Source organism: Amphibalanus amphitrite, unplaced genomic scaffold, assembly GCF_019059575.1.
Source record: "Amphibalanus amphitrite isolate SeventyFive unplaced genomic scaffold, NRLGWU_Aamphi_draft 000275F_arrow, whole genome shotgun sequence".
NCBI classification, from domain to species: domain Eukaryota; kingdom Metazoa; phylum Arthropoda; class Thecostraca; order Balanomorpha; family Balanidae; genus Amphibalanus; species Amphibalanus amphitrite.
The window spans coordinates 194,053-207,843 of NW_024881770.1; the positions used below are offsets into that span (position 1 = coordinate 194,053).

Here is a 13,791-nt window from a genome sequence, read left to right on the forward strand (position 1 = left end):
ACAGCACGTTTTAACAGATAACACCATTTTTTGCCTCATCGCAGCGAAGTTGACGATTCTTGTGCTTAATGCACAATACCGATTGTCGATTAATATATTGATATAGTAAGGGTTATTATGTGATGACGTTATGACGACGCTGATGATGTTATGTGGCGATGATCGTAATGAGGATGACCCCGATGATAATGAATGTATGTATGTACAATATGTGCCGATGAACAAATGCTCGATGATGATCGCGACGACTAGATGATCGGAACCAAAAGGACTTCAACGATCTGACCGATGCATGATCCTTCGTAATCAAATAAACACTGATATCACATGAAGATGGAACAGTCCCTTTAATGACACCCATGCCCAAACTACCAACTACTGGGCTCAGGTTCTCAGGTACTCGGGAAACACCATCTGTGTCCGTCGTTACAGAAAATGTATTATTGACTACAGTACAGTATTTTACAGTCATATAATACAGCCGACGGCTTCGAAGTCGGTGTAGCATACAGCGTGGGGTCAGGGGCGGGGGCGGGGGAGGGAGCGGGGCACGGGAATCGCCAGCCGACTGGCCACCGCCGGCCTGGGACGCGCGCGTCAGCGTGCACAGAGTGAGACGGGTGGCAGAGGCGGGGTCTGACGACCACGAGATGTCAGCCCGGCCGGCGATCCGGGGCGGGCGGGGAGGGCAAGGGCGACCCGCCACATCGTCACCTTTAAAACGGGCGACCGGCTACTGACCGTGACGGTACGGGCGGGGGCGGGGCGGGGGCGGACAGCGGTAATGCCCTCAGCGGCCGCGCTGAAGCCAGTTTCTGAGAGCCGGCACGCAGCCAGGCGGTCTACTTAACTAGGCGTGCGGTCCATCGTCGTCAGACCATCAGGAGAAAACAATAGTTAGTGGGCCCGGCGCGCAACACACAAAGTAAAAACAAAAACGCTCTCCTAGTGGTTTTGTATCAAAATAAAGAGTTTCCTGTACAGATGATTTTTACAAGATGGAGACGGCTCCGGGGATGGCTATCTACAGAATCCTTTGGACATATCTACAGTGACAGACAGTAGATGACGCGTGTCATGCTGTACATAAACGCATAGAGAAAACAGAGTCAAACAAGAGACAGGAGAGACGCAGACAGAGATAGAGGTGGCAGCGGCGCGCGCCAGTCGCCGCCGGTAGCTCATTATTCCTCCATTGTCGCCGCACCGAATAGCGTCGTGCCCACCGCCGCCACTGCCTCGTCCGCCGCCACCGCCGCCGCCGCAGCCCGGACCTCGCTCTCCATCTCCCTCTCTCTCTTCCATCAGTCATTGAGAAGCGTCGGCGCGTCGGCGGGCCGGCCGGTCCTGCCTCTTGGCACGGGAGTCACAGCCGCAGCCGGTGCCGCCGAGCGCCGAGCGCGGATTTATCGTGCGCGAAAATGTACACAAAACACACGTCTTGGACCCTGAATGCTGTATGTACAAATGAAGCGGTGCGCGGACGGTCGAGGCAGCCCGGGCGACGGCGGCGGCGGCGGAGGCGGCGGCAGTGGGTCGATGGGCCGCTGTGGCAAGTCAGACACATCACGCGTCGAGGGGCGTCTTCTCACGCGACCGAGCCGGTCGGGCGCGCCGGGCGTACCTCGGCGACATTCCAGTCTCGCCGCGAAGGTCGCCTCAGTCTGGTCAGCGGGACGCAGCGGCGGTGTCGTCTTGGAGTGTCACTGTCGCGGCGCGGCGGCCGCGGGTAGCTCGATACCGACAGCTCGCTCCTTCACCGGCGGCAGGCGGTACCACACCGCCAGCGACCCAGGCGGACAGTCACCGTCCGGCGCGGCCGTCGAGTCAGACCATCCGTCCCGTCAGTGGGCTGTGACCAGTCTCATGCACGGCCGTCCGGCACACACTACAGGCCGTGACCCGGCGCCTGCACGTGTGTCGGCGGCACACCATTCCCTGACGGCTGCGGCGGCCCAATCGGACCCAGCTCCTGACCGGCGGCCGGCTGTCGGCCCATGTACTTCTCCAGTTTGGCCAGAATGTGTTTACCTGCCGAAGGACAGAGACTGCGGTCAGACAGTGTCACACAAGCAGTGAAACATCGAGTTCAATCACAGATGACCGGTCAGACCAATCAATTGTCGAATGACTGAACATATTCTCTGGACCTCAGTATTCACACATGAACACCCGTAGAAGCTCCACCAGCCCCTCTCCCTGTGGAATCGCAAAGCAGTAGCGGATCGGAAAGCAGCAGCGGGACCACTCTTGTAAGGCATGTTTTGAATTCCACCGCCCCGTGGATTGTATTAAAACTCTGCGACGAACTCAGATGTCGGTCGAACACGACTACAACCTAACTCCGTCAGTACCTCACCGGACGAAAAACAGACCAACTTCGGACAGGGACCGAACGTGCGGCGGGGAAAGACAGGGAGGTGAGCGAGTGAGAACCGGTGAGAGGTTTTGAAGCGGGGAGCAGCTGCAAACTCGGAGCCATCACGACATCAACTGAGGGCAGAACAAAGGGACACCGCGACCACCAAATGCCGACAGAGACGTCAGACTGATTCGACGTGGAGACGTTCGGTTCGATTCAACACCGCTGATCCTTGCAGAAAACACTAAACCGCTAGTAACGACGTGCCAAACAAACGAACAATACACCGCAATATCCGACAAAACATGAGCATTACCCTCCAAACAATTTTATAAACAAATATCCAGCAGCCAACGTGTTCAATAGAATTTCAAACGATTGCAGTAATCACAAAAACCGCACGACGCCGTCCCATGTGCTAAACATGTCTGCCGCCATGTATGCAACCATCAAACACTCGCCAGTTGACAGACAGCAGCTTCTGAATGCCGTACATCTCGTCACTAATCCGCCTTTCAAAACCGGCAGCATACCTGGGACGCCCACACACCTAAAACACATCGGGGGAGGCCGCAAAAACGACGACGGCCTTCGATTGCAATCATACGGCCAATTAGTCGGGCCGACCGGCCGCGGAGGCCAAACATACCCGAACTATCATCGACCGACCGGGTTAGAGCACGGCGAGGCAGCTAACTTCACATCACCTGTCGTTGACAAGGCATCTCCGCCGACCTCACACACTTCCGCACGCACAAGGGACCAAGTGCTCCGTCACCAATCCGATTGTTAGCGAGCGGAAGCGAAGGCGAGGACCAATTAGAGTTGCCACCTGCGACAGCCAGAAGCCACCGGTCGCTGCCAGCCGCCGTAGGTAATTCAATTCGGCGCGCTGGGGTCGCCATTCCCAGCTGCGCCACGATGAAGGAGGTATCGGGGAGGAGCGGGGGAGCGAAGGGAGGGGGGAGGGGACAGTCTCCCAGACGATGGATGGCGACAACACCCCCGGCCGACGATTTATACTGTCTGGAAATGGCTTATTTTATGATAATCCGACCGGCAAATGCACCGACTAACTTTGCCGAAACAAATGATTCTGTGAAATAAAGTGGCCTAGTCCCGTCGACTCCGGTGACAGACTGTAAACTACGAGGGCGGAAACTGGATCCATGAACGTCAAATAAATACAGAGTTCAAAACGAATTCGGCACACATCCGTACTCAAAACTCTCAAGCACTTTTACACAACCCCAATGCACTTCGAAAATAATTCACCTTGTTGTCCCACACCAACCCGTCCTCCATTACATCAATAACGGTCACCAAGACACCACCCATCTCACTCACCGAACGTGTACCGCTTCAGGTTGTTGAGGTGCGGCCTCAGTTTGCCGAGCAGCGCCTTCCTCTGTGCATGTTCCGCCACGTCGATCATCTTCTGTATGACGTAGTTGCCGAACTGATCCTTCAGTAGCGCCAGCATCGTCCTGCCACGCACAAACAAGGCCGCATTAGAATGATCGAAGCAGACACTACTCTAGCGTTATTGTAGTCTGAGGAGGAGACCATCCGACAGTTCCCGACTGCGGTAGTGGATCGGTGCCATCCATCTCACAGGCGCCGGGCCACGCGGCCAACCAATACAGTCGAGGCGTCACAGCCATTACACGACGACCACAAAGCACTCAGCAGTCCGAGCAGACTCAGACTCGACAGACCAACACACAACAGAAAGGCAGACGGAGAGAACCACACATTTTCAGACAGAGCAAATAGACACAGGGATGCAAACAAACAAAAATGTTTTTAACGCACATAGCCAGTAACAGACAGACAGAGCCACATAGACCTGCGACACCACGGCTGACCTTAGCTCTCCTTACGATCCGCCAGGACAAGCTTACACCACTAAGTCCCTCTCATTACTCTCACTAACGCAGTGAGCTCGCCATCTCGAGCACCCGTGTACTCATCCCACCCCCGATCACCGCTCCACAACGGGGGTCAGCCAGCGCGCACCAGTTTAATCTGGACGGTCCCAGCGGCGGCGGCGGCGGTGCGCGGGCGGGGAGGGGCTTCTCGCCAGGTGCCGCTCCCGAGGGTGGCCCAATACGGGCGCCAGCAGCACGCTATTACAGCGCCGGCCGGCCAATCTCCCGTCGGCGATATAGCTGCCGGCGCTGCATTAACGGCGGCGACGGAAAGAGGAAGGGAGGGACGGAGAGAGGGGGTGGGCGGAGGAATGCGGCACGGTGAGCCGATATCATCACTGCCGCCGCCGCCGCTGGCTGGGTGAAGGTTAAACTCCCACAGATAATACACCGGAGACAGAATTGGAACAGGACTCCCCAATCCACATCCACTGGGGATTAACTCTGACCATCCAACACTCGATTCGACTAACCGGTCCACCCCTCCCCCGGACGGGGCCCCACAACTGTCAGCGCGCGGCCCCAGAGAGAGCAACCAGTTTATCCAACATGGCGAGACCGCCGTCCACTGACAGCACGACGCAAACACCGGGCCGCCGCGGAGTTTTTACTGGCGCCGTCCCGGGGGCAGTATCGCGTGGCAGGACGACAGTAATGATACCGCAAATACTGCAATAAACTGTTATCCGGAGACAATCTGAGACCTGTGTGGTCTGTCAATCTCCGCAGACGGAGCGATTAGAGCGAAGACAAAGCCTGGGGTGCACTGGCTACGGATGATCCATCTACGCATTACAGACCTATTACGCAGATTACACAGATTAGATGGATTGCGTAGATAAGATTACTCTATTATTCATCATACCCTCCAACCACACATGCATACTGCACACAGTCAATAGACCACGAATAAACAGACACATTGAGACACCCAAGCCAAGCCGACCCCTGGAGATTCCCCGGTCAACTTACGCGTCATTGAAGGAGCAGACCTCCTCGATGAGCTGAGAGCGCTCCTGCCGAGTGCCGAACATGACGCACTTTTCGATGACATTGCTGGCAAACTTGTGCTGCGACAGGACAACGATCTTGCCGCGCACTGCCTTGATGATCTGCGAGCGGTCCTCCGGCGGGCCGTGCTCGACCACGTGCTGTACCACATAGTTTCCGTACTGGTCCTGCAGCAGCTGCTCGGTGCTCTGGTGCAGCTCGTCGAGCAGCGGCCGCGTCTGCTCCGGCTGACAGTGCTCCAGGATCCTCTGGATCACGCGGCAGCCGTACGGGTGGGTGGACAGCGCCAGCACCTGGCCCCGGAACGCGTCCACGATGAACTGTAGGGACAGAGGCTCGATGCACTCGATGCACTTTTGTACGACGTGGTTGCCGTTCTGGTCTTTGACGCATTTCAGGACGTGGCCGTCGAGCTCGCGCACTAACTCCTTCTGCTCCTCCACTGAGACGGACTCGAGAGCCTTCTGGATGACCCGGCAGCCGTACATTTGTGTCGCCAACGACAACACGTGGCCCGTGATCCTCTGTACCAGTGTCGTCTTCTGCTCCGGCGTGCCGAACTCGAAGAACTTCTGGATGACGTAGTTTCCGAATACGTCCGTCATCAGGCCGTATGACGCGCTGAGGATTTCACCAAACACCAGTTGTTTCTCTGCAAGGGTGGCCCGCTCTAATTTCTGCTGAATAAACCGCGAGCCGTGCTGGTCCTGTGAGAACTCCTTGAAGTGCTGCTGGAGGTCCCGGAGCTGCAGGTTCGGGTAGCGGTTGTTCCGGAAATCCTCCAGCAGTTTGCTGCGTCCTGCTGAGGAGCGATCCACACTGCTACCTCGCCGCGGAGGGAACAGTGAGCTGCCTCCTCCCCCTGCGCCAGCGAACACGCCCGCCGACAGACTGGTGCGGTGACGACCCTCGGCGCCCGGCGCCGCCGACAGCATACTGCCGCCCAGACCTCCGACCAGCGGGCCCAGCGGCAGCGAGTTCGAGTTGAGGCTGGGCGGCGGCGTCAGGCTGCTCGACGCCAGCCCCAGGCCGGACGAGGAGGCCGAGCCGAGCGCGCCGTAGCTGCTCGGCCAGCGCGGCGGCTTGAAGTCAACTGTCGGTGAGAAGGCCGACGAGCCGCGGTCGAACGAGTCCCGGCGCGAGGCGACACTCGTGCTCATCTGACTGGCCGAGCCGGCGGCGCCCAGGCCGGCCAGCGACGAGCCGCCGTAGCTGCTCGGCTGCAGGCCCAGCTGGCCGAACGATGATACGGAGCCGTTCGTTAGCGTATCTGCCGAGCAGGGAACACACACGGTCAGCGGCGCTGTGACAGCCTCGTTCATGCAATGAAGGTGAATAAGTTGTAGTGCGTACCAGCCTCTGAGATTGCCCAACGAGATAAGACGAGTTTTCTGGCATAACACGGCTAATCTGGCCCTGACACACAGCCACATGTAAAGGCAAGACTGATGACACTCATGCGACAAAACAACTTTCATCTAGCACAACACTCCGCGTACAGCAATGCATGTCATTTCCGTTGAAAGCAAAGCCACGTATATACACAGCATCTCTCATCCATTAACACCCTTAGAAAAGCTACCATCCCTCCCCACCACCCAGCAACCCCGGTCTGTGTTCCAATCAGGTCATCCTTGGGGAATATCGTGATGCCAGGACATTTTCCGCTACGAACAACCGTGTCATGTCCGGCTAACGACGGTCGCCGACCTCAACAACGGATGGCCTCTCACGCAGGACAGCGGCCCGTGTATGTGTGTTTGTCTGCTGAACTAACTGCTTCTGCCTGCACCATCAGTCTATGTGTCTGTTGTGCATGTGCCTGGTGTATATGCCCGTCTGATTTGCTGTCTGTATGCTTTTTGTCGTCTGTTGATGATAATAAACATGACAATATGTAGAAATTTACAACTGAATTGGTGCAAAGGCACGAGCTTAGTAAAAACAATCAAGCAAGCCTGTCTTTCTGATCATTGTTTGCGTCTGCATGCATGTCTCTTTGTCTGTACGTGTTTATCTATCTACCTCCCTGATCCCATTCCGTCCACACGTCTAAGCACACCACCGTCTGTCTGTCGCAGATATATCGGCCCGTCGCCAGTGAGCCTGTCTAACAGATCCGTCGTCGGAGAGGGGAAATATCCGGCGCCATCGTCGGGCCCATTATCGGATCACGCTCACCGGCCCGGCGGTGGCATTAGCAGGCCCAGAGACAACCGACTACTCAAGACACAGCCTAGGCCTTTTCTCAGGATAGCGGGATTCCAATCGTTCGCCATTAATTAGGTGACAACGCTAACCCATCAGAAACAACTTTGTCGTTTGCAGTCTTACGTGGTCCTAGTGGTGCTCGCATGCATTGCATGTGACTTGAGCGATATTTGATTTGAGTGAACCCGAACGTATATTCCTCATTTGAAAAAAACAGTGTATCTTTGTCTCTTTCTCAGTTAAGGTCGGCCAGTCCTCCAAGTTCGAAAACCAACCCTTATATCTCTTATATCCCCCACTTGTCTGCCATCACTCTCTGCCCCATCATTTACTCTGTCTTACACGCCTACTCCTCTCACACACGTCAGTCGCTTGACCCATCCCACCCCGTCTGGTTCCGTCACCTACCGGCGCCGGTGGCGGCCGCTGAAGACACGGCAAAGTTGGGCGCGCTGCCGTTGAACACGGACGGCGGCGTGCCGATCTGCGGCCCCTGGCTGCCCAGCATCCGCAGGCCGTTGCCGAGCGGGCCGGGCGCACCTCCCGAGTTGATGATGACGGGCGCAGGGGAGACGAGTCGTACGGGGCCGCCGTTGCCGACTCCACGCAGCCCGCTCACCACCAGGCCGTTCTGGTCGTAGATGGCCGCAGGGATCATGTAGGGCACGGCGCCGGCTGCGGCGGCCGAGGGGGGCGCGCCGCCAGCGGCCTCCACCGAGCCGGAGCCGCCCGGGGTGACGGGCCGACCGGGCCGCGCGCCGGCCGCCGCCGCCTGGCCCGGCTGCAGCATGCTGGCCGGATATACGTACGGCAGGCCATAGTAGGGTCCCGGGAACACGGCCGGACCTGTCGGGGTCACGGTCACGGGTCAGAGGTCAGCGGTGGCACGGGGAGCGTGGTGGTTAAACAGCGGCGTATCCGCAACCGGTGACGCAGTGGCATTGTCACGAGCGGCGGCGAACTAACGACAGGGGACCGGCGCCGAGCTAACAACAGGGGACCTGGCAACCATCCACGACACAGCCGGGTACCGCGCAATACCAGCTACCTGTGCTTTGGGAAACCAGTCACGAATCGACGTAACCCCCCACATACACGCAACTTTTGGCCGCTCATACAATTTTGACTCAACCAATGAATCACCTGATCAGGCAATTGATTTTCGATTATCGACCAGTGGTCAGGACGTTCAAAATGTCAACCGGTCGCTAGCACGAGTAAGGAGGGGAAGAAACAAAGCCTTCCAGCCCAACGCACGTTCCATTTTCCCTTTGTTTGTATTCACGACACGACTACCTGCTCGGTGGCACAGGGGTCGCGGGCTGTCGGCACTGGGGAGTGAGATCGTGACTCCATTAGCTACCGCCCACCGCCGCCCCCGCCGCCCGGGGCTGCGCCTGGCGCTGGCACTGAGTCTCGGGCACACACCCGCCCACAGCCACACAATCTGAGAACGGGGCGTTATCCGTCCGGCCAGGCCACTCCAATTGCCGGCGAGAGGCGCGTGGAGGAGGGCTGGACGGACGGCAGCCAACGGAGCCAGAATGCCACCAGATGAGAGTGGTTTCTCCTAGACAGAGGCGTGACCCTGGCAACGGCAGACCAAACAATCCGACAGGCGGCACCCATCAGCGATACAGAGAGCCGATGGTGCTGTTAGCTGATGGAGCGACCGTTTCTGGGCCGGAAAAGCGCCACAAGAATACGGCCGACGAAGTGGAAATTGAGACTTATGACTTTTCCACAAAAATGACGCTATCAATGTAAAAATAGACAGCCATTTCCAGCTCAAAGAAAACAGAGCGTTTAAAAGTGGTCGTGAATCATTCTGAAGCATCGCTTTCAGATATACTGCTCAACAGCACTAGTTAAAATGAGCTTCAAACAATGGGCACTCCCCGGTGCCTGTATTTCACTTCACCGAAAAGAACGGACCACCCGACCCGTATCGGCCCGAAGAGCTGCCAAAGTCAGTACAGTGCCCATTTCCACTCCCGGGGATAAAAGCATGCAAGATTTAGCGGCCTCTTCGCACGGCCAGAAAACAAAGTCGGACGGAGCAGGGACGATCGCCCCACACCGCACACAAGTTTCCAGAAATGAGAAAACTTGGCCGGCAGAACAGCTGGGCAATCGGTTGGGGGGGGGGGGGGCGTGGGGGGGGGAGGAGGCACGAGGTAGGCGGGTCACGCGACTAACCGCAGAGCGGCTCGGTAGAATAACATCGGATCGGGTCAGGGTCGCGAGGGTCACGAGAGCACGGGGAGTGTGGTAAGACTAAGCAGGGATCACATGGCGAGCACAGGGTCAGCACGGTGTAGTACGGCGGACCGCGGAACTGATTATTAGAGCCGAGTCGAGCTACTGGAGGCATCTAAGGTCGGTACACCAATGGCTATCTTCTAAGGTTGACAGGACGAAGGTGAGACCCGACACCAACAGTATAGTTCTGTCAACACCAGTTAACCCCACGTCCGGGTCACCGGAGGTCACCATAGGTCATGCGAAGGGCATCAGGCCGCGGAAGAGGTCAAACTCCTGCGCGGTATCCGGCTGGGTCGCAAAAAGACGGGGTGGGCCACGCACAAAAAGGCACGGGCTCCGGGCCGCGGACGACAGGCGACCTCACGCAAAAAGGGGCGGCGCCAGCGCGAGCCGAGACGAGCAGCATCCGGGAGGGAACAGCCTGTCACTCACCGGCGATAAAGTACTGCTCCTGGCCGTTAGGTATGTAGGGCAGACCGAAGCCGGGACCGGGCAGACCTGCAACAGAGGACAAAACATCGGTCAGACGAGAAGGTACTACATATATGTCGGAGGGCAGCGAGGCACAACGCCGCTGTCAATACTTAAGCTACGCTTTCCAATAGGTTACAGGGGTTGGCACAGTGATAAACAGGTGTGACATAGTCGACGGGTCCCTGCAGAGCAGCACGGGGGGGGGATGGGGACGGATGGCGCTCAATACGGCGCCGCTGTGACGAGTACCGGCCGGCGAGAGTGGCCGGTAGTAGCGAGAGGCCCTGCATCACCAGCGGGCCCCCCCCCCACCCTCCCCGCTCCCATTCGAAACCTCCCACGCTCCCCACACCCATTCACCGGCGGCCTCACACAATTCCCGCACAGTACACGGTCCGCACCGTCGAAAGTGAAACGGGCCGCAGCGACAAAGCGGCCGCGGTCCGGCGCGGGGTGGCGGCGCATCGGCAGCGGCGCCGGCACGGGGCGGCGGCCCGGCCGGTCACCGCTGGCCGCGGCGACGCCGCCACTTTCGCCGCGGTCTCTGCGCTCCGTGACGGTCTCGGCCGGCCGGCGGCGGCAGCGGCCACCGAACGACAGTGACGGCGGCAGCGGCGACATCGGCCCGGCAACATCAGCCCGGCCCAGGCCACCGCGCTACCGGGAGTCGCCCGCGCCGCCAGCACCTCGCGCGTGCCCACCACTGTCACCGGCGGCGTCACCAGCACCACTAACACTGGCATCACCACCGGCCAGCGCCAGCCACCGCGGGCAGGGCGGACCGTCCCATGTTGCATAGTGTTCCGTGTCTCACCAGCGGGCTCCGTGCCGAATTTGGCCGCGCCATCGGTCGGAGATGCGCCGCTCCAGTACACCCCGACCGGGGCTGATCAGTGTCGACACGGCACACGGCCGCATACGTTACAAGCCCCACCGATCAGGAACAGAGGGCGAAAGTGAGACCGGCATGGCGTAACAAGACGATGCCGATTCGGATGGGGTTCGCCCGGTGAATGTGTGTCGCGGAGCAACAGTGACAGGCTAGGGCAGATGGACTGGAAGCGCTATGCCGATATGCCGTCGGATAAGCGGTCATGTAGGTGAATAACGTATGCTAAGCGAGCTGAAAGTTGTTGCAATACCCGAGTTCCAACGGAGCTGTTTACCGTTCTCATTTACGAGTTGCATAAACGGCTTAGCGCTAATACTACTGTCATCACTTATACAGCGATGTAGAAAGGGAAAACGTGAGCAACTCAACCGCGGCACGGTCACCGGCTCCGTGCCCTGTTCTGGCCGAACTGTGATGGACGGGAGAGGGGCGCAGCGGCGACGGATGGGGCAGCAGCAGCGCGCTCCACGCCAGTGTAATTGTCGCCCGCGCCGCGACAGTGACGCCCCGGTATCCGTTCACTCTTCGTTGCCGCCGACGGGCCGACGTCGGGCATCGTTCACGGCGGCGCCGCGCGTCGGCCGGTCGGCATCGACCCCGCTCGACTCGCGCCGACCTCCGCCGACCTCCGCCTCCCAGCCCTCAGCTCCGCCCGACAAATGTTCAGCGGCGAGCGGGCAGAATGAGCCCAACGACAGCTGCACGCAACGGTGGCGTCTGTCCTACGTCACCCGCAGCTCGTGTCGCTACCGTCGTCGTCGTCGCTAACGTCGTCCCCGGCAGTAGCGTGCCTCGCCTCACACGCACGGTCGTCGTGTGGCGATGTAATCCCTATTCGAGCAGGTCGGCCCAACAGCCGTTCGGCGGCGCCAATAAACGATCGAAAACGTCGCCCACGCGCGGCGGGGCCGACAACAAACCGCATTTGTGTCCCGTGGGACAGCCGACAGCGGGCCGGCGTTAGCTGCCGAGCCGCGGCCGCTGTTTCCAGTCAGAGCAGGACTCTCGCTCGGAAACACGGCGACCAGACACGGCATGCCTGAGCGGCATAGCTACCGCGCAGTCGCGATCGTCAGCCCAGCACGGTGGTCGGCGATGGCCCATCTCAACACTTAGTCCGCGATCGCGCCACTTGCATTCCAGCATTTAATTCGGGGGTGGTCCAATCCCAAAATTAAGGTCGAAGACAGGCCAATCCCGATATTGCCATCTCAGCACCAAGGGTCGGCGATAGCACCATCCCAAGTTCAGGGTCGCCGATAGCCCCATCCCAACATCGGTAGCTGCATCCAAAATCAATCCCCGCCGAATTACCACAGCTGATCCTTGGCTGTCAAAACACCCACACAGCACAGCCGGTTTACAGCGCGCCCCAATCGCCGAGGCCATCAACAGGGCTTCGGTAACACAATCCCATCGGCGCCCCAAATGGAAACATCTCTGGCCGGCGCGTCCCGGGCGTCAGCGCCCGTACGACCCGGGCGCCGATTGCGTGTTATCGGCGCGATGCAGACGGATTAGTGTCACTGTCGGCGCAGGGCCCCGGGGAGCCGGGCGAGGACGGACTCGCGTCCCTGCAAGCCTGCCGCTCATAAACGGCTGATATGCGCCCGTCAGACGGGGCTAGACCGGGCCGAGTGAGGGCATTTTTGCAGCGCCATGCAGTGCAGGACTATTGTCGTTAGTCGTGGACTCACTAACTGGTCGAAGTTGGGACCGGGTGGCGGCCAGAGGGACACGCTCGCCAAGGCGGAGACAGACTGGTATGGGCATGCATTCTGATCACGTCCCCAGCGGCAGACAGCACGCAGACATGCTGGGGAGTGGGTCTGTCGTCACCAGCAGCAAGCGCGCACACCGCAGCGCGGCGCGGTCACTGACTTTACCGCACCACGCAGACAGGACTGACAATCGAAACACTACGTTATTCACCGATATTTGATACAAGGCTGAAAATAAAGCACACTCCTGGGCTGATAAATAATAAAACACAGCTTATTGGGTGGTTTTGATGTATGGAGAGTTAAGCTAACAGTTATTCACCTAATTTCAAAAGCGCCCTGAGGCCATTATTATAAAATAAATTCCGAGCCGGCTGCGAATTTAATTCCCAATTCTGAGCCATTGGTTATTATAAAAATGCAGCCTGAAAAAAATCGAGCGGTAAAAAGAAGACAAAGTCACGTGGCGGTGGACGCAAAATTTCCAAGCTACTGATTGTTATAAAAATGACTCTTTTACAATTCAAGGCGCATAAAGTGCGTCACAATTGTACAAAACTGTGAATTTTCAGCCAAAAATTGCAGTCGGGTACCAGCGTCATAAAATTTTGCAAAGCTAGTCTTATAATGATAATTTCACGCCTTATCCTGAAAATACTTAAGAACATGCATATTGTACAGATTAAGAGCACTTCAAACTTTAAAATTACACTAAATCGTTAGCTTTGTGTCATCACCGGGATAGTCTAGCAAGAAGAGAAGTGAGCTGCATTTATCCCCATTGAGATGAAGTAGCACTCAGACTTCCTGGTAATGGTGTAAATTGCAGGGCTTTTCATAGTCACTTAATTGTGAGTATACTTTGTAAATAACTTATCCCCGCACGCCTAGAGCAAACCAAAATTAATATATCTATGTAATTTA

General features: G+C 57.8%; 1 protein-coding gene across 3 annotated transcripts in view; it reads right to left on the reverse strand.

Moving 5' to 3' along the window:
- Positions 1 to 419: 419 nt before the first annotated feature.
- LOC122387152 (pumilio homolog 1-like) overlaps positions 420 to 13,791 on the reverse strand; it is a 104,918-nt gene continuing 91,546 nt past the window's right edge. For all 3 annotated transcript variants that reach the window (XM_043377062.1, XM_043377063.1, XM_043377064.1), the window contains 5 exons: positions 10,213 to 10,278; positions 7,924 to 8,361; positions 5,266 to 6,574; positions 3,710 to 3,849; positions 420 to 2,031 (listed from right to left, as the gene is read on the reverse strand). In XM_043377062.1, the coding sequence (XP_043232997.1) occupies positions 1,889 to 2,031; positions 3,710 to 3,849; positions 5,266 to 6,574; positions 7,924 to 8,361; positions 10,213 to 10,278 (2,096 nt within the window). In that variant the 3' untranslated portion in view covers positions 420 to 1,888. The remainder of the gene's footprint in view (positions 2,032 to 3,709; positions 3,850 to 5,265; positions 6,575 to 7,923; positions 8,362 to 10,212; positions 10,279 to 13,791) is intronic.